Source organism: Ammodytes marinus, assembly GCF_949987685.1.
Source record: "Ammodytes marinus genome assembly, chromosome: 21".
NCBI classification, from domain to species: domain Eukaryota; kingdom Metazoa; phylum Chordata; class Actinopteri; order Uranoscopiformes; family Ammodytidae; genus Ammodytes; species Ammodytes marinus.
Window position 1 is genome coordinate 12,368,750 of NC_137225.1, and position 25,630 is coordinate 12,394,379.

At 40.0% G+C, this 25,630-nt stretch overlaps 2 protein-coding genes and 1 long non-coding RNA gene across 3 annotated transcripts; all 3 read left to right on the forward strand.

Moving 5' to 3' along the window:
- Window positions 1-5,422: 5,422 nt before the first annotated feature.
- Window positions 5,423-13,023, forward strand: LOC307267660 (protein MFI-like; the record flags this gene model as incomplete). The annotated part of the gene is made up of 9 exons (XM_080050043.1): window positions 5,423-5,454; window positions 8,934-9,018; window positions 9,119-9,211; window positions 9,295-9,348; window positions 9,459-9,668; window positions 9,838-9,968; window positions 10,733-10,891; window positions 10,995-11,050; window positions 13,019-13,023. 9 exons carry the CDS (start codon window positions 5,423-5,425, stop codon window positions 13,021-13,023), a joined length of 825 nt encoding a protein of 274 aa, XP_079906169.1.
- Window positions 13,024-13,669: 646 nt separating this feature from the next.
- Window positions 13,670-16,123, forward strand: pomp (proteasome maturation protein; the record flags this gene model as incomplete). The annotated part of the gene is made up of 6 exons (XM_080050435.1): window positions 13,670-13,747; window positions 14,049-14,146; window positions 14,728-14,788; window positions 15,369-15,470; window positions 15,601-15,694; window positions 15,819-16,123. 6 exons carry the CDS (start codon window positions 13,670-13,672, stop codon window positions 15,884-15,886), a joined length of 501 nt encoding a protein of 166 aa, XP_079906561.1. The 3' UTR covers window positions 15,887-16,123.
- Window positions 16,124-17,974: 1,851 nt separating this feature from the next.
- Window positions 17,975-19,508, forward strand: LOC307267592. The gene is made up of 3 exons (XR_013845410.1): window positions 17,975-18,122; window positions 19,085-19,177; window positions 19,269-19,508. It is a non-coding gene; the product is annotated as an uncharacterized lncRNA (long non-coding RNA).
- Window positions 19,509-25,630: the final 6,122 nt, after the last annotated feature.

The following is a 25,630-nucleotide window of genomic DNA, read 5'->3' on the forward strand; positions in this document are numbered from 1 at the left end:
CCGGAAAAGCTGAGACATGATGCTATCCATGTTCTGTGCTTGTATAGGGCAGAACCTTTTTTGCTATTCAAGAAACCAACCAAGCAAAAATATAGCATATCTAATCCAAAACATATATAGCTTATAACAACAGCTCCCATGAATATCAGTATTAATGATTACTATTTTTTATTAATTTAATTAAACTTTGGATGATATATAACATGTAAACATATATACAATGTAAACATTTTTTGGCGGCTGTGGCAAAGTGAGTAGGGCAGTCGAACCTCAACTACAGGGTCGGTGGTGCTCCTGAATGTGTGTGTGTGAATGGTAACGTGTGAATGGGAACAGGTCTGCCTTGAAGAAGAGTCTCCGCTCTCAATGGGATTTACCTGTATAAATAAAGGCTAAATAATGGGAAGTGTGGGGAGTTGAACATCTTTATGGCCTGTTGGGATGACATTTGTTCCTGAGTAACCTGGTGGTGTGGTACTGGATAGAACAGTTTGTTGCTAGGCTTTCTAATCAACCTCTTGGCCTTCTTCCTATACCGCTGGGTTAACACTCCTCACCAAACTCTGTAAAGTCTTAGAGTTACGGGTAACCGTAACAAGTGGTACAGCAGCGATGTCTTCACTCTGTTGGTTCCTGTTATCCAAAATCAGCTCCTTCATTTCTCTGACCTTTCTCTAATGTGATGAATGTTGTGTCATCAGCAAACTTGGCCATGGCGTTGGAGCTGTGGGTGGCCATGCAGTCGTGCGTGAACAGACAGTACGGGAGAAAACACGCAGCCCTGGGGGGGGGGGGGGGGGGGGTTTGAGTCAGAGTGGAGGGTCTGCACACCACAAATGTCGAAATACTATTAGGGAAAATATACTTTGTGAAATAATTTTCAGAAGAGAAAAACTCATCAGATTGCGTGACTTTTATGAAAAAATGTTTTGGTGGCATTAACAATCTTCCTGCTTCTTTTTAAGAATTTTTACTTGCAGGTATCAGAAGATAATCATTCTCAAGGAGCTGATGCCTTCGCAGCGCATGCAGCACCTTTTCCCTTTTCCCTTTTAGCAAATTGAATCATAGCTGGATTAAAGGTGGAGTAAGCAATTCTGGAAAATGCTTGTTGTACCTTTAAGAGGAAAAAAGAAAATGCCTGGGTCACCATGGCAGATCAGAGAGGGAAAAGAGGCAGACAGACAGAGAGCTGGGCAGTAGGTGGAGGAGACAGATAACAGTCGGTGGGGAGAGCAAACAGACAGATGGAGGAAGTGTAGATACAATGGGTAAAGATTGACAGGCCCTTGGAGGAGCATTTCTGTAAAGAAAAAAAAAGGAAATTGAAAGAAAAGGTAATTGAAAAACCTAATCAGTTAGTCTTTTTATACCTGAAAGGAAGTGAGGTGCAAAAATTAAAATGGGCAGGGTGAAGGAAGACGGTGTCATTCATGGATGAAAGAGAGCTACACAGACGGCGCTGTCACTTTGAGATTATGTGGAGGTCAGGAGGACAAAGATATGCAAGGGAAGAGGGGAAAATGAGCAGACCGTGCAGCAAAGTCAACCAGGCAGAGGATGAAAGGACAAACTATCCGCCCTTCCCGAGTCAATTATTGGTTTTATTGGAGAAAGCTTTGCCTATTGCCCTCCTCATTGATTTAAGTGTGTCCAATAAAGTATGTGGCTTTTATTCTACGTATCTTGGCTACATTTTAAAGGTCAGTACAGCAGCGTCACATGTATTTCTTGTCAGTTTGATTTACAGTCGGCCAAATACTGTTTTATTTTATTTTTCTAAAGTGAAATTCAATAAAAGAAAATGTATATCAAATATGAATAGAAGACGAAAACAGATGACTCACAGGGTCAGAGCTGATTCATGGAAGGTTGGAAATGATGAAGTGTGTTCATCCTCCATATAAAAGCCATTTTTCATCAAAGTCTAAAGGTGGGTCACTGACTAAGTTAAAATCTATTTACTCTAATCTATCTGCTGCCCTTTCTGAGTGCACACATACCTCTTTGTCAGCGTGCATTTACAAGTTAAGGTAGATGCACTGTCCATACATCTTCACTGTGGGTAAACTCAATACATACTGTATATATATTTTTTTTTTATTATTATTTTTTGTCATTTTCATTATCAGGATTTTTATTGTGTGGAGAGACGCAATGACAGCGAGGGAGATGACATGCAAGGAACGACCCTGTCCGGATTGGAACCCACATCTGCTGCGACGAGGTCTGAGCCTCTATGCGGCCCAATATTTTTGTACTAACGTGTGACTCTTAACCTGAGACATATCATGTCAGCTTTTTCTTTTTTTGTTGCAGCCTTTGTCAGTCACAGCAGGAAGCTGCCTCTACTGAAAACCCTCTTAAAACCCACTGTACAATACCTGCTCAGCACTGAATGGAGGACAGATAAATATAGCTACTAAGTGGAGAACACAATGGAGCAATAAGCAGCCAAAGAGCCGGATATTTGTAGTTGGTGGAGACTAAAAACAGAGCCCCAAAGAAATTAAATATTGGACTTGGATGTACCAGTTGGCAACCAGCATGACTCCAAATAAATGCATAACTGCAGGATGTGTAAAAATGCCAAATTCATCCATTACAACTTAAAAAGGCAAAAAGTGTGTGTGTGTGTGTGTGTGTGTGTGTGTGTGTGTGTGTGTGTGTGTGTGTGTGTGTGTGTGTGTGTGTGTGTGTGTGTGTGTGTGTGTGTGTGTGTGTGTGTGTGTGTGTGTGTGTGTGTGTGTGTGTGTGTGTGTGTGTGTGTGTGTGTGTACCAATGTGAGCAGTGAAAAGGCTGAGAACATAGGATCTAGCGGACAGAATATATTAACAAGAGTGAAAGGTCATTTGACCATCACGTTGAATATCAAAACAGCCACTAATTGATAAAATGATGGATGTTGTCATGGTGGTCCTGGCCGTGATCCAGAGCTGGAGTCATATCACTGTAATAATCAGGTACAAACTGGGCCAGATAATTGGAAAACAAGTTGGTGTACTCAAATATGGTATGAGCAAACATACTGTATACACACAGATACAATCAGTTCCTGCACACCAACAGATCCTAAATCTCCGTACTTTTTAAAAATAAAAAAAGGACAATCGATAGGATTTTGGTTGGCTGTGTTGCAGTTTGAGCAGCTCCACAGTCTGGTTTCCCTCATGACTACTGTCAAAAAGGAGAGCTGTATTCCTGAGACTGTGCTGAAACATAAAACTGAACTTTGCTGCAAAACAGCCCAACAAAAGGCCAAGTTGTCTGCATTGTCCAACCATTTTTTTTCTTTGTACTTTCTGTCCAATTGTGCAATTAATGCTACTTTGCCATTTTGAGATTTATTTTTGAAAATAATCATCAACCCTAAAAGCCCCATTAAAGGCTACTGGTCTGCTCGGTTTGTGGGTACATTTCATTTTTTTTTAACCAAATAGTAAAAAGAAGGAATGCCATTGGAAATGAGGAAACAAAGCTTAGAAGTGGAGGATCCCATACAATTAGAAAATATTAATAGTACAGCTGTATGCTATGTGTTATCAGAGCGGCGCCATGCTGTGACAGACATACAGGGGGATTGGTTTGGACTATATAAAGCTTGATGCTAAATGAAGTCTTTTCCTGCGGTAAAATGGTTGTTTGACAGGCACAAAGACATTACACGAGAGTATATTATAACTGATGTTTAGCTGTTGGGTGAAACAGAGGATGACACTGAGAAGGACCCCGAGGCATCTGTTGAAGTGAGATAATATTATGTAAGTAACTCCATAAAGAATAGACTCCAGGCTCAGTAAATATACAAACCTGTCTGCCCGCGTGTTCTAGTTTTGGCTTGTAATTGGTCTTACTGGCAATGACCTGAAGGTGTCTAATGTCTGTATTTGTAGGAGTATACATGTACAGTATGTGTGCCTGTGTATTGGTAACTTTGTACATGATGCTATGCCATCAGAGCCATTGTAAGCTTCTCTCACACTCAGTGGGGGCGGGTGTGACAGCTCATGAATTAATTCCAAGGTGTGCTACAGCTCCATCGCGGACATGACTTGAGCACTGAGTCATAGTCCTCCACTGTATTTAGGCTACATGTAATCACCAGGAGTTGCAATGAGTGTGCAGAAAAGGGTCAGTGTATTTCTCATGAGTTTTGGTCGAGCTTGATTGTACTATTATCTATTACCTCTTCCAGAAGCTGCAAGATGGAAACTATATTCTAGATGGTAGTTTAATGTAAAGTTAATTTTACGTATTTATGTAACCCATAATCAAAAATTAATCTCAAGCAGTTTTATAATATTTACGGCTTCTAACACAGGCTGGAGGTCCTCACTTGTAAAAGAGTTATTTTGATAATAAATATGCCAAAGACCAGCCTCACAAAGACCTCATAAGGCTATTTGCGTGTTTGTATTCTAGTTAGAAATGTGGATATACATATATTTTTTATTTTTACCGAATCATAATTTATTCGGCTTCTAATCAGCAGAACTATTCCACAATCTCTCCCTGTAAGCTGTGGAAACTGCAGAGGCATTGCCTGGGGTAGACTACACAAACTCCCTAATTGTGAATCATTGGTCTATTCCATTTAATGTTAATGATTTTAAGTCATTTTGCGAGATCTCTTTGCTCGTTCATTATTCATCGTGCTGACTCCCGCCAGATCAAAGTGATGCTGTTGTATTAATCCTTCCATATTGGTGGTCTGATTTAAACCACTCACGCAATCTCCTAATACAGTACCACCATCTTTCTTCCATTGCTTTTGGTTTGACCATCATCATAGATGATCGGTAACATAAACAATGCAAGGTGTCAATCTATATAAAGCAACAACAGAAATGAAGCAATTCATACAGATTTAGGAAATAAAACTCTTTGTATTGCATTGTATTTGCTTAATAAATACATGATCATATCTTGTATATGGCATGTGTTTATGTCATGACCATGTTGGATCGAAAAGTGGTAATTGTTGAATGTGTGTATGTTTGATGGATGAATGGTTGCATGGATGTAAACTGAGTGAATGGGTTATTAACTAAACATGCAGTAGCAAAATTAATATTTTACGGTCTACATAATTTAAAACACTTTCTTATTTCCCAGATGTCTTTACACCTTTGGAATATGTGCATTAGCCTCATACTGCCCCCTGCTGTTTTAAGCCCTTGTTGTGAATTGAACAGGTTTCCCTACAGAAGGAACAAACTGCACCTATTGAAATGCTCTGGGACTGGGGGTTTGATTGTTGAAGCTAAGATAGTGACATGAATGCTGCGATATTTATGAAATAATTCAAATTTGTTAGGTTCGTAAGAATTCATAGAGTGATTGATGGGGTATTTCTGCTGTTCCCATATTGCTGAGGGTCTGGGGAGGAGACAAAGCATTTCTATTTGAGATAGAGCATCAATGTCGCCTGTCGCCACTCCCTGGGCCCTGAGGTGAGAGCCATTTTACAGATATGTTCATAACAATCAGGGGAAAAAAGCAAATGAGGAAACATCACAGCTATGGTTTGTGGGTGATGAGGAGGCGAGTAGGAGGGAAATCATTCCCTGGCGCAATGGCTGTCCAAATTTGACACAGCTATTACGATGCAGGATTGATTGCACTGCAGTACACCCATTGTAATGGTATGAATAAGCTGTGTAATGGACAAGGACGGCAGATGTTTTCCTGTCTTCTCGTGAGACAGGTCAGGGAGAGGTTACACAGTTACATATGTAAATTAATTAGAAGATATGTTTTTTCGTTCCACGCAGACAAAGATCATTTTTGCTTAGTGACAAACAGCGAGGTGTCGAGGTGAACTCTTGGATTCAGTGTGTGCAAACCACACAACTCTTATCTCCTCCATAATCATACAAGAAGTTGAAGAACCCTTTCTGCTTTTCATCATGGCCCTATGACTCCCATGCGCTCTCTTTCAGTATATTATTTCATTTTGTGCGCCTTGTAGTCTTCTGTTGAACTAGCGGGAAGGATAGGTTGGGCCCAAACCACCTGCCAACAAAAGGTTGGATGAAGTGGCCTGCTTTCAAAAGATGTAGAATGTGTTATCTGGCTTGCTGTCGCTCTTGTTGGCCTAACCCCGAACTAATTAAAACACAAAGCCATCCACAAATTGGGTTGTGTCATATGCAGGCCAGAAATGTCGGCAACACTCATTAGGATACCTACCAATCTAATTGTATCCTCCATCCAATAGATATGACACATTTGGTAATGTGTTGAATTGTGGGTAATTTGGCATCATGTCAAGCCAAAGGTCTGCAAAATAATCTGAATTTTTAATTCAACAACCAAAAGTTAGATTTCAGGAGCAGCAGCAAGTACAAATAAATAAATATATATATATATAGTATATACCATTTATTTATTCTTATTTTAAACTATGTTTTGGAACAAGGCTGAACTTAATGTCTGTCCCTGTGAAGGAGTCCAGATGACAGAGCATTCCCCCCAGGAGAAAATAAACAGAGCGTAATAAGAGGAGCACTCCTGCTTTGCAAAAATGTGAAATGACTTTTGAACATGAGCTCCAAGAGTTCTATGCCCACAGGCGTTGATGAGGAAATGCATTCTGTGGATATCTGCATGATGGGCATCTGTTATAGCAAGTCATATAAAGAGCCATTCTAATTCTGACTCATGAGCAAGTGAGTTTGTTTGGAGAGCAAACAAGACTGGGTTACAACTTAAATGTGACAGCAAAAATGTAGCCAACATTTGAAATTCAGCAGCTAATTAATACAGAGAGAGATTGAAGAGGATTTGTCATTGAATTGCTTCCCCTGGTTGGTTTAAATCCTCAGTTTGGAAGTGAACGTTTTGTTTTTGTATGGGACTGGATTTAGATTAAGCTGGACTGATTCAGTTGGGCTTGGTGCACATGCTTGCTTGGCAACAGACATGGTTTCAAAATTGAATTTACAGAAAAACATGATGATGAGGCACCGTATATATTGCAAAGACACGCTGCAAATGTGTTATGCGTTGGCGTTTGAGAGGCTGCCGCCATGAGAAATAATAGCTGTGTGTTTGCTTACTCCCTTCATTAGCCTATATGACTTGTTGTTGCAAACAGTCATCTTAAAATAATGTAAATTCAACAACACTGCCATACACCTCATTTTAATTGTTTAAGTAAAAACACAGATTAGCATGGTTCATATGTGTGTCTGTCAAGCTTCATGCTAATACAAATGTGTGTGTGTATGTATGTGTGTGTGTGTGTGTGTGTGTGTGTGTGTGTGTTATTATTATTCATAAGACTCTCACACTTGACAGTGTTTTTTTATTACATTAGTCACTGTAACCACATCAACAGCCAGCTTTGCCTACACCCAGAGAGGGAAGGATTGCACACTAATTGAGAAAGTGGATTTGGGGGGCAGAGGGCCCAGCTGTGCAAGTCAGGAGGTTTATAGGAAAGGACATTACATTAGGCCTACTCATCATGACACATTTGCAAAGATCCTCAGAGATTTGGGGTGTGTTTTTTGCATTCATAAGCTCAACTGTAATGTTTAACCTACTGTGTGAGTAGTGGCATGTCAGTGGAATGCCAAACAAAAGGTTATTTGTGAAAGAGCGCCATCTTATGGTCAAAAGGTAGGCCTAGGTAAAAAAAAAAAGTAGCCTATTAACCTAGAACTGCCTAATGTGGTATGAAGTCAAACAGTGATTAAAGAAGATTTTATATAGGCCAAGATTACTCAGATTCTTCTTTTCTTATATTTTTTGTGGAGGGAGTATAACCATAGACGAATAATCACCTTTTATCTTCTATTTTTTTTTATAAACTTTTGTTTTGAAAGTATCTTTTGAAAGTTCTGCTTTGCTGTAGCGTCATTGACAGACTCCGTTGCCAGGTGACCGAGCCACATATTTTGCGCAGCCAGACTTTCACTTACAAAGCAAGTCATGAGGTAATATAGCTTATTTTATACCTCCTTGTATTTATGACCCCTTTGACTAAGTGTTAAACAGAAAAAAAATTGTTTTAGTCTTTATTTTATCTAATCGTTTTTTGAGTTGGTTTGTGTAGGCTTATCGTAGGCTACTAAGAACAATGTGTGACATGTGAATAGCCACATTTAAATGATTTACCGAACTACAGTAGCCTACATATAGCAAACGTTCATGAATGTTTCGGTGATAGACCTGTGAACAGGCCTGCATACAGCCCTATATATTTTACCGCATGTTGGCTCCAGACAGATGATTAGCCTATCCAGCCCCGGTCCATATTCAATTTAAAGCATGTTTAGAAGTGCAAGAGTTCCTGCAGCACCGCTTATCTTTATCGTTAAAATGTTAATGTAGCCTAGGCCTGGGTGTTTAAAAAGGCCCCATCACAAGACAAGAAAACCTTACCTAAGTAAAAGAGCAATAGTTGATTCAGCAAAATCTATTTATAGCTTGAAAGTTCTTAAAATGCAGCAGAATGGCCCCTTTGAGAGCTATTATATTGCAGCATTTAAATATTATTGAAGCTGTAATGAAAGAGCAGCATTGTAATGTTGTAGTGGATAAGATGGAGCTAATTTTACCTACATTGTAGGCTATACTGTTGTTAATTTATTACAATCATGGATACAATTAATAAAACATTTCTGTATGTGAAGTCATAATATGTACAACAAATAAAGCTGTTTGATACATGTAGTGGATGTGGAATGGAAGTAGGCTATAACATGGCATAAAATAATGTAATGAGCTCTATAAGTAAATGTAGTTACCTTCCATCACTGTCTGTCATAAAAACAGGGCTCCTCATTCAGAATTTTACCAACACAAAATTGCCTTACAACTGATTGTATACATACTGTAAAATTAAAAAAGAGGAGAAAATGTCAATGCATCCGACTCTCTGCCGACTCACTCCCTCTCTTCTCCTCTCTCCAAACGCCTCCAGTGTACAAAGGGAGGAGGAGCCCCCACCGTTGGCGCTTCAACACAGTGCAGCGCACATCCTTCAGAAGGCCTGGAGAAGTTATGTGGTAGGAGCTGCTGCTGCTCTGGTATCTGCTCAAATTGAAGTAAACAGGCACGGGCGTGAAATAAAACTCTTTGTTTTTGTTTTTTTTGACCCACCTGTAGTACAGAGAAATCTTCAAGCATTTCAAAGAGCTCATCAGCGATTGCAACCAGCGGGATCCACAGACGGTCCTCAAAGCTGTCAATCCTCGAGAGGTAACAGAAACAATGCTCTATATACAGTATATATTAAGAAAAAACAATACATAATGTAAATGTCAATGATTTTCCTTTGACAGGCAGAGTTGCTGGATATGGCTGCTGGGTCGATCCTCAGATTTCGACTCGGAGGGGTGAGCACCAAATAGGGAACAAATTGTGGTTAATGGCTCGACAGCTTATGTGAATATCATAATGCAGACGTACCTGCGATCATGATCTTGCCTATACCTTTGCCTTTCAGATTACCTTTCCTCCCAACATCTACTACAAGATCTTCACCGACCGACCCATCACAGACGTGTGCGCCAACAGCCCAAAGGACTACACCCTGGAAGCCCTTAAGAAGCCCGTGCCCCGGCAGACCAACAACTGCTGGCCTCTACAGCAGGTAGACCGAACAGGATGGTACCACCGGATGGAGAACAACAGCTGGAGGCTCTTCTGTTGCAAGGTGAAGAATGATTAACAGACTTAAATCCTCTTTTTTTGGCAGCTTTTCACTTGATAACACCAAATAGTTTGATGGACAAAGATGAATTCAGATACAGTATAAGTTTGACTAAAAAGCAGATTGATATAAAGGCTGTGTTCAAGGCGTGCTTCTTCTTCTCTCCATACAGTTTCTTCCTACGGCTGAGTCTGCAGAGATAGGTTCAAACAGAAAACTGGACTTTCACTATTCCAGGTTGCAGCGGCAGCAGGATGTGGACAAGTGGAGGAAAAGGAGGAAAATCGATTGGCTGAAGCAGATGTGAGAACATAATAATGAGGTCATTGCATAATATATTTGTCCCTCCTTTAAGGCGAAACACTGCAGGCAAAAATGTTAATTTTTCAAGCATTGGTTAATTTTGCGATTTTTGTCCATTTTGCTTCCATAACATGTCTTCTTTCAAATGAGGATAAATAATAGGTCCAAAATGTACATGTTAAAAATTCCTTTTAAGACATCTATGAAGTACTTTTACTTCATATTTATTAAATTAAAGATTAAACAAAGATGTTAACTCTTGCCTCATCCAACATTTTTGGTTTTTAAAGAGATAAAAATGTACATAATTAGTTCGATATTCCTCAAATCTGCATATCTATTCAAAAATTCCTGAAAAAAATTGTAATCTAATTGTTTTATATTTTTTATATAAGAAATCAACTGGCAAAGTTTCATGATGATATTCATAAGTAAGAAATGTGGCTCTATTCACCTACAGTGTCTCACCTTAAAACATGTACCTGGCAACTGTTGCCTCAAGTGATGGTTGCAGGATAATCCCTACCACTACAATCAAGGATGACTATTCTTTTGACTGTGATTTTGTGAAGGGGGCCTGAGTGCCAATTATCTTTTAAATATTCTAAAAAAACAGTGACAGTTTCTGTCATTCTTTACAATTCCCATAAATTCTTATCCCCTTTCATGCAATCTGCTCTAATACAATTTTTAGAAAATACTAATTGGTGGTATGCACACAGTCCTGTGTTTAAGTGTGTATGTCTTCTCTCCCTCTCATGCAGGTATGATCAGGGGCGTACGCAGACCCATCCAGAGCACCATCTGGTGGGGACTTCAGCCCAGGAAGTGATGGACACCATAGAAGAAAAAGGGGATGATGAGATATTGGAATGGGAGCTGGATGAGCTGCTGGCCTGGACCAACACTCTCAGCTTTGAAGAGTAAGACCCCCAACATGTTTGACATCCTGATGCCATGTGTTGAATAGACAATTTTTTTTTTATTATTTGATTTCATGATTTCTTTTTGTTGCTATTTTGCCAGGTACATGCAGGAATGGAGATCTTTGGCCTGTAGTCACCCTTCTGAGCAGTGCACAGGTATTATATCTTATATATATATATATATATATATATATATTATATAAATACTGTATACTTTTAAATGTTTTCTATTTCTAAGTCTTTTATTTTCTTGTGGTTTGTGGTAATGACTGCATGACTCTCTTTCCTCTTGTCCAACCCATTCCAGATGTTAGGTTAGGTCCACGTTAGTTTGCTGGTGTGGCAAATAAAGACAGGTAGGTAAACACACAATAAAATAATGTCATGTTGAAATCAGTACACTACTAATGTCCTAATTGTGCGGCCATATACATTCTAAACATTTAAGTCACACTTCATTTCCATAACAGATCTGAAAAGAGGAGCACTACTGTTATTTTGTACATTAGGACACATATCCGTGCAATTTTAATAGTACGCCTGTTTCCTGGACAAATATATACATTTGAATAAAAGGCATCAACATGTGACCTGGGCTACAACATAGAATTGTGTCCCCAAAAGACCTGTCCTTAAGTGCTGTAGGTACTTGTAAAGCAAAATGGTTAACAACTGTTTCTAGTTAACCCAAGAATCAGAGCAGATCAAACTAATTTGAAAGGAAATGTCAAAAACTTTGCGATACAGGACATATGGCTTCTGGTGATGTTTGAATAATTTGCATGACCGTTAACCAAATATGTCAGGCAAATGTATGGTAATTATGATGAGAGCAGCTACTTGAAGGACAGTCATTAGCCCCTTTTACACAGAGATTGCGGCATATTGACGGAACAACATCACTCCAATATGCCGGCTTTGCTTGCTTCTGTGTTATTTACACAGAACCAAGCAACGCCGACCTGCTGGCGCATCAGTAGCCCCTTTTACACAGCGTCCGGAATGAAAGAGGTGCTTGTAAACAGCGTCAGGTTTGACGTAAACATTTAGCGCCGCGCCGGTCAGCTGCTTTACAACAACAACACTGGCCGGTGAATTGAGAGCAGAAGTGCTGGAGCTTGCAGTAAGAGGGCCGTATTTTACTGTCCCCACGATGTGCCGGTTGATCTCGCGACGCGCTGAGTCCAACATCTCTGGGACTGTTAACCAAACTGACAAAAATCACTCCGCTGCTCACTGCTTCACCTCTGTGTCTGTGTGTGTGTATGTGTGTGTGTGTGTGTGTGTGTGTGTGTGTGTGTGTGTGTGTGTGTTTGTGTGACAGGTTTGCTGTGAGCGAGTCTCTTTGTAAGGGCAGCGATCTGCCAATCAGACACACATACACACAGTGTGTGAAGTCACGTTACTGTAGACAGAAATAAAGTGTGGATATACGCTCAGATTTAGGATAATAATAGCGGTGGCGATCCGGTCGCAGCTTAGCCTAGCCTAGCTTAGCCTAGCTTTCCCATTGTACAACTTCCCCTGGGCAGAAATAGACTCATACACTCTGCAAAATGAAGCGCGGGGGTTTGGATTGAGCAGCGGACCTTATGAACAGCTAGATTATACGCCGTTCCTTTTATTTGGTGATTTTTACTGGACATCAGGCCGCCGTGGTTAATGTTAAACACACGTCCTTCAACTACTAACATGGTCGCATGTTTAGAACGTAGGCTATGGAACATCAAACGCCCCCCTGTTCCGCAACAACAAGCTGGCCGCATTTAAACAGAGAGGCGGAACTGATTGTGTCGGGAATCTTACTACCCCCCGAGGTAGTAAAATTCCCGGAACAATCTCTCGCACCTTTCTTCCCTCCTTCCGCAACGGTCGCATTTATACAGCAGGGCGGAGGGCCGAAATTCCAGCATATTCCCGGCTTTCACTGGCTGTGTAAAAGGGGCTATTATCTCACCAAATAACTCAGACTGCAATTGACTTCCCTCCTCTCACACCTGCACAGGTCAGCTTTCTTTCTCTCCACAATAATGACTTACTTAAGTATTTGACTGGAACTTTTGGGTCTGTGGCTAATTCTACATAGATTAACTGACTCTGTTTATTTCTTCTTCGTGTAAACAGGTTGATCTCTGCCTATAGCACAGAACCAACTCAGCTGAAATGGCAAACCTGACTGGTGAAGCAGATGAATGGATGACATCCCTTATTCAAGCGTCCCACCTCTCTCACAGTCCTTGACATTTGTATTTTACTCACATGATAACTAAACCCACCAGAAATAAATTACAGCTTTTACCAGATTTAATCTCTCACAAGTGAGACAAAAATATAGACAGATAGAAACTCACTCAAGGTAAATATACCTTCAATATATCCTACAATGTAGCAAAACAAAAATACCAGTGTAGTTATATAAGAAATTAAATATACATGTTGTTGATCTATATGCTTGAATTTACAGCTTAGTACAATTTAACACCTTTCAGACCTGAAAAGAGGGGGCACCCGGATTTGAACCGGGGACCTCTTGATCTGCAGTCAAATGCTCTACCACTGAGCTATACCCCCATACAACACAAGAGGTATCTGTTCACATATTATACATAAACACAAGGTTTTCAGTTTGCTTTGGTTTCACACTGGTACAAATGTGATGGAGGAATACCAATAACCAAATTCATACTGCATACATTTTGCAGGGATATAAACCTCTTATAATAGGCCAATGATATATACAAAGCTTTTTGCGCCGACCTCTGATACTTCTACCGGATGTGTCGTCATGAGAACGCGACCCCACCGGACATCGAAGTGTATCGAAAAGAAAGTGGAAGAAACGGAATAATAATGGTACGTTTGTAGTCTCTTGTCATATATCTTATTTGAACCATATAAGCTATCATTATTTATAACAATGCCGTTGTATTTTGTAGTTGTACTCGTTTGTATGTCGCCCTTCGTCTTCTGTCTTCGTATCATCTGAAAACCAGTAGTTGTGAATTTGATTAGTCACTCGAGCTAATGCTAGTTAGCGCTTAGCTATGATGCTCCTTTCTCATAGAGCTGGGTAGGTAGAGCTTTCAGTGTTTGTATGTTGGCATCACATTGGTATTTATTAATGGTGGACTTGTATCCCCTTTGTCTTTTACAGAACTCTCGAGGACTCCGCTCTCAGCTGAAGGACAGTGTCCCGGTGTCAGGCTTCTGTCCACAGGGAGCTTACGGAGTGCAGGATACACTGCGCAGCGGGTGAGACGCTGCCATGAATAACATGAATGTGCTGGAAACTAAAATGCTATATTCACTGCAGTATAAACAATAGCTTCTACTGACATGGTCTTACACACCGACATTTCATTTATTTCTTTTCAAAATAAAAAGAAGCCTGTCTTCGTTACATTTTGGAATTAAACCCAAGGATAACTGTCAAAACACGGTTTTACGAATCTATGTTATTTACTTTTTTATATTTGTTTCAGTGTTCAGTGAAAAACTATACAATTGTACAAATGTTTCACTTTTTCCCATTGTGTACCTTAACATCTATTTAGAAGTTCCTAATAAACTGTGCCATAAATGGCCAAGTATTTGAATAAGAATGAGCCTCAGTTAATTTAAAAGAGTGAACTGTAGTCGCATTGTTTCAAATACACTTGATGAGTCTGAATGACTAAATAATGTAATTGTGTAACCGTTGTGTCGGGCATTATGAGCTGCTGTAGTAATACTGAGGTGTGTCTGTTCAGAATGCTTACAAGTCCCTCCGCTTAAAACCACATGTACGAGCCACTCACTCACCTGCTTGTTGTATTTTATCTTTTGCTACACAGCTTTTCCAGTGTAAAGAATGAGCTCCTTCCAAGCCACCCACTGGAGCTGTCAGAAAAAAATGTAAGTAATTGGAATTGTAGAAAAAAATTAAAAAGCCACCAGTTTCAGACCTTCCATACATAGCATTTAGGTTAGACTTGATCCCAAGACTATATGGGCATGTACAGATTGTGCTTATAGATACCACCTGTGCAGAGGTATTACCAGCAAGAACAACACACCCCTTGAAGGTTTGCAGGGTCTTTAATGTTGCCAACATTGAATTATTAACTAATGTTGCCATATTTGTGGAGACGTTATTCTAAAACAACACACTATGGTCACCCCAGAAGCCATTTCCACTGTTATTTTGAAGTATTCAGTTTTCATATTAGTTTACTGAACTATTTATAATAAGGACAAATTGGGAGATAAAAACGTACCTAAAATGTACCTTACCATAAATATCATGTTTATAAATGTTTACTTAGAAGGTCTTTAGTCCTAACTATAAAATGGCTAGCTCTGTCTTATTTGTCAGACGCATATCCGTTGGCCCTTATAAATAGATTGGACAACAAAGTGAAAACATTTGAAGTTGGAAAGGATACTTTTTGTGCTTGCAGTACTGAATGTTTTTCTGTGTTTCTGTGGTGTGCAGTTCCAGCTCAACCAGGACAAGATGAATTTATCTACGCTCCGAAACATCCAGGGTCTTCATGCGCCACTCAAACTGCAGATGGAGTTCAGGGCAGCCAGACAGGTAACATGCCGACAGCCCTAATAACACTTTCCCATCACTCTTCTTCTCCCATTTCACTGGTCACAATACTTTTCATTTTTTAGTATCCTTTTCATTAATAACTACTGATGTCTGTCGCTCCTCCTTTCAGATCCAGCGCCTGCCGTTCTTACCGAGCTCAAACCTGGCTCTGGACACACTGAAAGGCAATGACGAGGCCATCGGCTTTGAGGACATCCTCAACGGTAAGAACCACAGCCCTTTACTTCATTTTTTTGTTTTGTATTATTATTATACAAGATCATTGACGCACCCGTCTAAATGTGGTATCTAACCTCTGCGCTGTGTTTGTGTCATGCTACCTCGCAGATCCAACCCAGAGTGAAATGATGGGCGAGCCTCACATGATGATGGAATACAAACTGGGGCTGTTGTGAATAAAGATGGATGCACACTGTTCACAGCTACACACTTAGACTTAGGTTTATTATTTGTCTGCATACATTTGTTTATTGGCTCAGGTTCTGGATAATTGAGTCGGTAATCTTTAAGGAAAAAAAAGGGGGCTTGATGGGGTGTGTGTGAGGGGTTACTCTGTAAGTCAGACGAGCACTCAGTGCTGCTTTTGTATGATTCTGATCCGGTTGGTATTTCTAATAAACTTCATAACCTTCCTCATGTTGTGGGATCATGTTGTACTTAAACTTGTGCTTGTCTTTCACAATACATAAATAATGTTGTCATCATCAATTATGGCTATCAAAGTGTGAATGTTACAATTTGATAGCTATTCTCAGCGATCTATATAAAAGTAATTTTATTGGCATTACAGCAGAAATGTTGGGTCACTTGATACAACTGCTACTGGTCAAATGTTGATATTATTTTGCAGTTTGATGCCATCAATTATACACTGTAGAAGTTTAAATAATCTGTTAATGCGGGTGGGTATGTTAAATAAGTACACAGATGCTTCATTATTTCCAAATAATCAGGCTAAAAATATACTAACATTAGATTTCAATTGGAATATGAACAGATGACACCAGCAGCGAGTAATTTGTAGCGTTTATAAAAAATAGCAAAAAAATAAAATACTGGTGTAGTAAACCGCCTCAATGAGTGGGGTTGTTTTCCTGCTCAATTTCACGCAGGGTCGGAGTGTATTCCTGTTTAAAACCTCTTACATAGTATTATCACATTTCCATCCTTAGTGAAAGAAACGCTTAGGCCTATATAACCACAAGCTGTTACAGGCACTTTCGTATTCAAGCTTGCATTATTATTTTGCCTTGTGTGTGGTTCGTTCTTCAATGAATATAAAGATATTATTTAAGAAATTGTATAATAAAATGGCCTAAAAGCTAGTCAAGGCCGGCGGTGAGGAGGGGAGAGAAGAAACGTAGAGGTTCTGTTACTCACTGTAGCAATCAATTGAAATCTCACCGCCATCGGACCAGCCGACGGTTGAAACGGGTTCCCCGTTTATTTATAGCACTGCCTGCGTTGCTGTGTTTTTACTTATGGTGCTATTTAGAAATCACATGACTGTTTTTAAACGAATATCGATCGTTTAATGTATTACACACATATCGACAGAAATGCGAGATGTCTGTAGCTGTTTTTAAGCATGAACATGAGAAAATAAAACATGTCCTGGGCTGAAGAGCATTCTGGGAAAATTACGTCACGGGGAGTATCGTTGAAAAAAAACATAGGCCTACCTACCACAAGCGGCATATTTTGGTATGTATAACACGTTTGAACCAATACACTGTCGTCCCAACTATAGTCTTAATGCACAATATATTATGTTTAAAGGCAAGTATGACGCTTTCATGGCTGTGGGTATCAAAGATAATTTGATTTTAAAGAGAGAAATTCCTTCTAGGTCCATGCTGTACACAAGTCCCAAAGATCTTATACGTAACACGTTACACTTACGTACTATGCTTTAAAGTGCGTATTGGAAGTTAAAAATATTCCTAGATGTATACATAATCTATTATGGACATCCCCATTGAAAAATAATATGCAGGATTTTTTTTGTTTTTCAAAACATAAGAATGTTGATTCCGAGATCAAAGTGGCTGTTTTGAGCTAAGCTCCTACAAAGTTCTTTTTTTTTAAACCCCTACGTCAAACGCGTCATATTACGTAGCAAGGGGACGCTGACCGAACGGGAATGCATCTACGTGCAGGCAGTAGTAGGTCGTAGTGAATTGAAGATGTGTCACTTAGTGTGCTCGTATTTTTTCTGTAGTTTTACATTGCATTGTATTTTACATTACAGTAAAGGAGAAGTATAGTGTACTCCAGCCTTAGAATAAATGTAGTCCACGGTTTCTGTGACAGAAAATAAGCGGTGCTAGCTAGCTAGCTTTGAGCCTTGGTATGTTTACACGTGAAGAGACGGAACTACATCTCTGGCGCCGCCGCCTCCCTCACGAAACACACGATGGTTTCCCGATCATTTTAGACAGGAGGCTTATGTGTGGGTGACACGGTAAAGTTCAGGATAACAACACCAGGGCCTGCGGTGGTTTAATAAACAGCTGAGCTGCTTCATCGTCCGGAGCTGCGGCCGACGCTGGACCGATGGTCACGGACACGGACACAGACCTACTAGGACACGGGGCCGTCAGATATTTAAACCCACGGAAACTATGAACTGTAAGTCTTGTTAGCGAATGTTTTTAAACTCCCATGTCGGCATAATAATTTCAATGATGAAAAGCAACGTGTGGTCATTTATTGTTAGGCAGCATACTAGCTAACCCACTAGCTAACAGGTCAAAACGGCTAATGTTGGTTGGCATCCTTTCTTGTAAGATGGGCCATTTTATAAGGCATAATGCAATATTTTACATGATTATAATTAACTGTTAACCTCAAATACGAAGGCTGACCAATGACTCCTTCCGTTAATCAGTTTAAACAATACTGGCGCTAGCCGGGGACATTGAGTCAGCAAAATGTATTGATATAGGCTACTCGTGATGCTAAAATAAAAATCAGACACGCTGTGGCTGTATGTCTACTTTGCTGGGACATTAGCACCATCATATCATACTAGTTTTACATCAGGATGTAATGTTAGCATGTGTTGACCCTATATAGAGCATTTGCTGCCTTTGTAGTGGCTAATCAAGATCCAAATAAATAAATGTGAGCACGTATTCCCCCTGCACGCAACATACATGTTGACATGTTTCTGAAGACAGACCCGTAGATAAGCTGCCCATGATGCAGATGAGAAAACTATGTTATAAACATGTGTTAAATTGTGCAGCAGCTCCATCATGTAGGCCTAATAATCATTTATATCTGCTCGTTGAGCCCGAAAAAACATCAACAAAGCGTTTTCAAATGACTATCAAGAGGATAACCCCCATGAAGAGAATTAAATACATGGCTGTTATAATACTGCATTCGTGTTTAACTTTGTGATCTGAATCAACCCAAACCTACTCTGGCATTTTATTAGCTAATGTTAATTTTCTTCCACATTATGGCAGCGTTGTCTCAGCACTTCACACAGTAAATTAGGGTTTAAAATGTTTACATGCTGTATGTACTTGTCTGGGATAACTTATATGTTCAACTTCTGATCTACACAATTTGCTTTTCCACAGACTCAACTTGGCTGTCCTGCATTTCAAACATTATGGCAGATGAGAGGAAGCTATAATGTGACACTGCCACCCTGTCAAGCCATCGCAGCTACAGTGAGCAGCTTCAGTCAGTCCCTAAATATTATCCATCATGTTTATACTATAATATCACTAAACGGATTCTTACATAATGTCCGTCCCCTAGCACCTTGGCCCTGGGGGACTCTCTGAGAGGGACAGACTCCACATAACTAAAGACTCTAGGAGAGAGCAGAGCTGGTTCTTCACTGCACCGTGCACCTGCTGCCTTTCCAGAACCTGTGAGAAGATCTCTGAAGATGGAGCAGCCTGGGACTCGCCTGGCAGTCACAGCTTCACACAACTCAAGCACACAATTTGGTTTCCCGTTTTCAGATAGTGATTATTATAAGTCTAGACAAAGTCAGATCAGTACTCAATTCATAATGTTGTTGATTACAGTCAAATAGGTGACGTACTCAGTCATGTTTGTTTGTTAGACATCTCAAAAAGCTAAAATAGATTTTGACTAAATTTGGTAAAGAATTGAGCCACAGACCAAGGATACGGTTACTTGTTTAGTTTTGTGTTTTGTAATAAAGTCTTGTTCTGGAAACACCTGAGGATTGGGGGTAGTTTTATCTAGAGCCAGATACAAAATTTAACATTTTCTCTTAATAAAATATGAGGATTAAACAGCTATACTGGGAGGTATGCTATTATGAGTGCATTCTCATTTTAAATTGGTTAATCTTCCATTTTGACCATATATACGTTAAACCAAACATATATTTTAAAAAGCTGTATACATTTGTGATTTATTGGTAAGCTCTTACTTTACATGTTTACTTATCGTGCTTTGATGTAATAACTGTAATTCATAAATATAAAATACATTAAACATTTGTATAGGTACATGACATTTATTAGTCTTGCTTTTGCAGCATGAAGACCCTTATAATTTATAAAGCATGTGTTCAAAATATATACGTTTTTAAACTGCATAAAATGTTATATGGTGTGACACTTTGTGGTTGTGATTAATTTATCAATGAAATGATTAATATGAAGCTTATACCCGGTTCTTCTGGACACAATATAAGGTAAGCTGTATAGCAGAAGTGCCTGGGGATAGGCACACAATATCCACTGTTAAGCCTGATAATCTATATATCATTTACAAGTAGTGATCACATGGAAAATGGAAAAACAGAAGTATTCCAATTCAATTGTAATGTATCCTTTCTGCTGTTCTGCATCTAGAAATATTGATTTTCGATACACATGTTGGTCTACTAAAATACTTGCTCACAAGTTTAAGTTGATCAGTCCAACCAACATAATATTTAGAAGACTCTTCTAAATGTTAAGTTGGTCGGATTTATCAATACTCTGCCTCAAGATGTACTTCATTTACTTTACTTTGGCCCTCAGGCTTATATTCTAATTGTAGAAAAAAATCGGACAATTCCTGTGGACACATTAGCTGCAAGGTGTGGAATAATTAATTGGAGAAAGTAGTTTCTGTTATGGGTTATACTGATTGACATACTCGTGTCTGCTGGCCTGCAGAGGGCCATGCTCCTGTCTGAAGCTCAGGTATGCTATCTGGAGCACTAAGGGGCTCAAAAGTAAACCTGATACTGAGTCAAGTATGTTATGTCTGGTCTGGGGTTTAGCGTCTCCACCAGAGCCCAGAAGGTATCCACGTCCCTGCAGCACATGCTCTGCTCAGCTGAGCTCATTGGCTTTCCCACACAGGCACCTATCAAACAAAAGGTGTATGAGGTAAATGTCGTAATTTCTGTTTTAGCTCGCTCGCTTGCTCTCTCTGTCTCTCGCTCGCTCGCTCGTTCCAGTAGTGATGCAAGAGGTAATGTGGAGTTACGTCATGCAGCTTCATAACCTTATACTTGTAAAGTGATTGACTGTTAAGTGTTGAAATATGGACAGCATTCTGTCATAAGCTAACATTAACTCTAGCTAATGCCAGTCACTCTCCAGACCGAAACTCCACTGATTTTCCTCTCACCATAACTCAATCTCCCTCCTATTACCATTGTTTCGCACCAAGCTAGTCTATGGATTAGTATGTTCGTTGACCCCTTGCTACGTCACATTCGAAAACTGTTTTTGAGGTGCGGTAGTAAAATTGTATCACAAAAACGGCTCCAGAGGCCACTTCTAGTATAGATTTATAAAACCAAATATTAAAATAGTATACTAGAATGTTTGTCCTATATGATTCTTCACTGCAGCATCTAACTTCCAATACGCACTTTAAGGTTACACATTCAGTCGTAAAAAATATATATAATGGTAGCAGTAGGTCTGATATTTAAGTGTTTCTCAATAAATTAGCGACATGCAGCTATGTATGCTAATACGCATGTGTAAAGGGACGACTTTAAACCGGAACTTGTCCTGACCATTTATCTCATAATAGGCATGATAATCTGATGATAATAGGTCCATGGCCGATTTGCCAAATTAAAAAATGCTGAAAATAACATGAAACTGTGATAAATGAACTCATGTTTATTGAAATAATTAAAACGTATTAATTTAAAACTAAAATCTATTTTAAATAATTTATTGTTTTAGGCTATGTATCATACAGAGGTGAGTCAGGTGACCTAACCTAAACATTCAAATACACATCATACGTGATCAGATGTCGCCATTTTCTTTGGCTTTCAAGAGTCAAATACAAAACAGACACTCAATTTGTTATGATATTTATTTTTTTATGAATGATGGTGAATTTCATGTTGCTCTTTTGCTACCATTTGTTCACATCCACCCTTCCACCACAAGATGGCAGTGTTAATCCACACTGAGCTGCTCACATTGACTGCTGGTTCACTGCTCACCCACGTTGGTAACCAGCTGACTAGTTAAACAGGTCCTTGGTTGGTAAAGGCTCTGCTTTGGACATTAAGTCCTGGTGCCTAATGGGACTCAGCTGATGTCTATTTACATAGGCTACATGGCTGGAAAGAGTCTTAGGCCCAGGCTGTTCACAGGCTCATGATGTCGTCTTTGACAACAAATCTCCCCTCACACCCTCTGGGTTGGCCCAGGACAGTTGGCAGCCATAACTGTAACACATTAGATCTGTGCAATCCCTAGTGCCTTGCCCAGTGATATTGCATCTGTCCGATGGAGCAAATCCAGATCATATGGCATGCACGTGATATATCAGTGCACAACATCACGGCATAATGCTTGAGCTAAAGCAGTGAAAAAAGGTCCTCTGAGGTATAGTAAGAGAATGCAGTATGTACAAACATTTAAAAGTAGAAGCAGAGAAGTAATTAACACAAGGTTGTTTTACAAAGTGAATGTGCTGAATGTTAGTACATTCAGGTTACTGATTTGACTTCTACAAGCTAATTAGGATTAGATCAGAGCTTGTGGGTGAGGGTTGAAAAAAATGAGAGAATTCAACTGAGGTGATTCCCTGTGAATGAGTCACGTGTTCTTACTAAATGTATGAATAGTTTAAGGTAAAGAATATGTATATGAGTGGTATTAAGAGACATTTGTCTATCTAAAGATCTTTACCACCTATTCATTTTTCTCAATCACCTACAGGATATGTATGGAACATGTTCCAAAAATGCCTCTCAAGGGACCATTAAAGAGCCATTTTATCTTCATGATTGTGCGTATGTAAATCCTGAATATAACTCATAAAGAAGTCTTTATGTCATAAACAAGAGTCCTTGGCAGGGCCGCAGAGTACCTAATGTTTTCCAGGATTTGGAATTTGTCCAAGAGATACCTGATTGGATATATCATTGATACACTGATGTTGCTGTCAAAGTGATTCTGTATTGCTGCTTCCCTGAGGAGCTTTTTAGCCAGATTAGCGGCATTAGTTGAGGGATGGCCGTGTTGAAATGTTGGTTGGGTCCCAACAGGATGTATCCTAAAGGCTTTGGGCTGAAATCTATCTATACAAATGTCCTAATTCTTCTGTTTATGTACATTTTTGTAAATATTTGTTCTGTATTCCAGTAGTGCTCCATTGAATAGAGAGAGAGAGAGAGAGAGAGAGAGAGAGAGAGAGAGAGAGAGAGAGAGAGAGAGAGAGAGAGAGAGAGAGAGAGAGAGAGAGAGAGAGAGAGAGAGAGAGAGAGAGAGAGAGAGAGAGAGAGAGAGAGAGAGAGAGAGAGAGAGAGAGAGAGAGAGAGAGAGAGAGAGAGAGAGAGAGAGAGAGAGAGAGAGAGAGAGAGAGAGAGAGAGAGAGAGAGGTTCAGCATACATTATTGTCCTGGCTGGTTGACCTAAAATGTGTTGTTGTGGTGTAATTGTTCAGCTCCGCCTTTTTCCCTGCATTCCACATGCAGTTATGGGAGGGCAACTTGACTGAAACATGTGAGGGAAGGAATTATTTTCTGTCCAGCAATTGAATGAGCTTTTGAAACCCATCTGCTCTTGCGAGGTAGTGCAGTATGGCAGTTGTTACCTCAGTGATCCCTGTCCACACAGAGTCACAGTAGAAAACAACACTTCCGCACTACAAACTTCATCTTTTCATTGCGCTTGCGTTGTTTTTGGTCGCCTCGGCCCAACTACAGCCTGTATTACGTTGGCATAGTATTGGTACAATGCAACCCCAGAGGTGTTTAATAATGAAAAAGAGAAATGAGACTGAAACCACACCACCAGATAGATATCTGACTGTGGGATAACCTCAAGACTGCTATTAAGTGTTCACTCATTAACCTGTCAGTCTAAGAGTGGACTGTACTGATTATAATTGGGTCTGAAACCAACAGTGTGAGTATATTTGTGTTGTTATGATACGCACTGCTGTGATACACGTCATGGGAATTGGGGAAAGGCAGATAAGACAAAGTTATGATGATACTAGGGAAACTAATATATAAGGAGTGATTTCGATTGAAACAGGTTTCTTTTCCAAGGGCAACAATAAACCTCTTGGTTTGGTGTTAGGAGGATGTCTTTTGTTGAGAGATTTCCCACGCACTGCCTCTCTGATTAAGCCATTGTTCCAGGGCACTTTTCACTGAGCTATGAGCCATATTATAAATTCCACTTCGTAAACCAACACACTCTCTTCACTTCACATCTCGGCTTTGGTGCTCTTCTTTTTCGCTCTCTCTAACTGTAGCCCAAAGTAAACTCCTCCACCTCTTTTTTCCAGCTTCCACTGACACATAGCGTGTGGTTTAATTTCAGTGGGCGCCAGAAGACACCGTGTGGATGTCACGCATTAGGCGGGACACCGACATGTCTCACTGAAGTGCTCCTTCTCCTCTAGCTGTGTGGTAATTGCTCCACAAATCACAATGACTGCCGGAAGAAGGGGAGAGACAGCAGGCCTCGCCATCGCTCACCATTTGCGAGTGGGTTTCCATGGCCACAGATGCACACCAACTCGCTGAGAATGAGATTAGCTTCTTAATTAATGCTAATGATCAGCCAACGCGCATGCATTTCACTCACATATACAGCCACACAAATGCACACCTTCTACAATATATCAACACCCCTCCCTTCCAATTGTGGAAGAAAAACAAGGAATTTCTATAATATCAGAGGCTAGTGGTCACACACACACACACACACACACACTCTCCTATTTATTGACCATCCATCTACGTTCAGTCCCGACTCCTGTGCAGCAAACAACAATTTAAATTTACTTTCAGGATACTTTCAAAAGTTCCTTTGCAGAGGATTCTCGTGGACTTGAACCCTCACTCTGTGCGCTACAGTCTTTAAATAGCTGTTGATTGGAGTTGTTGCACTCGAATAGCTTCGTTCCTGTGGAGCCTCAGTGGGTGGTAGATGTTATTCTCCAAGCTGGCTCCGTCAGCCGTTTTATTGACGGTCTGCTCCTCAGCAGCACCCACTGACAGTAACACTGGAGGCTTTCTTGTTCCTCCTTTAAGTAATTTGATGATATAAAAGCTGTCTTTTTGACTATTTTGGTACTCTTTAAACCGAAGTGTCAACAAGAAAGAAAACACAAACGTGTTGCGATGAGAATGTTGTGTTGATGCATATGATGTGCGCAGTCAAAAAAGCCAACTTCCTGTCTTTTTAATGGGAACCTTGATTGATGTTGCGCAGCCTTACATCAATTTGTTGTGGGTGGTAAACTCTCCCCACCTTCTCTCTCTTCATCTCTCGCTCCTAGTGGGTGGTGTATGTCTCTTCATCAATCGCTGCGCAGTAACATAATTTGAACCTGCAGCCCACGCCTTGTAAAGGACAGGCCCCCCTCCTACTCTATCATCAAATGCCAGACACCATCACAGCCTTGCTTTGGCTTCCACAATGCTTCCGCCTGCCACTGAAAACACATGGACACATCTAGCAGATGGACAAAATGTCATGCTTTTTATGGATCTGTCGGAAACCTGTCATAGCCTCTTTCTGACAGAACTTGTCAGCCTGCTAATGGTTATCCATCAGTATGCTAGCGGTGAGCCATCCGTTGCTACTGTCATGCCAGAGAGAAAGCCAGTATTTTCTAAAGAGCTTCAGGAGGCTCACTCAAACATGAATCTC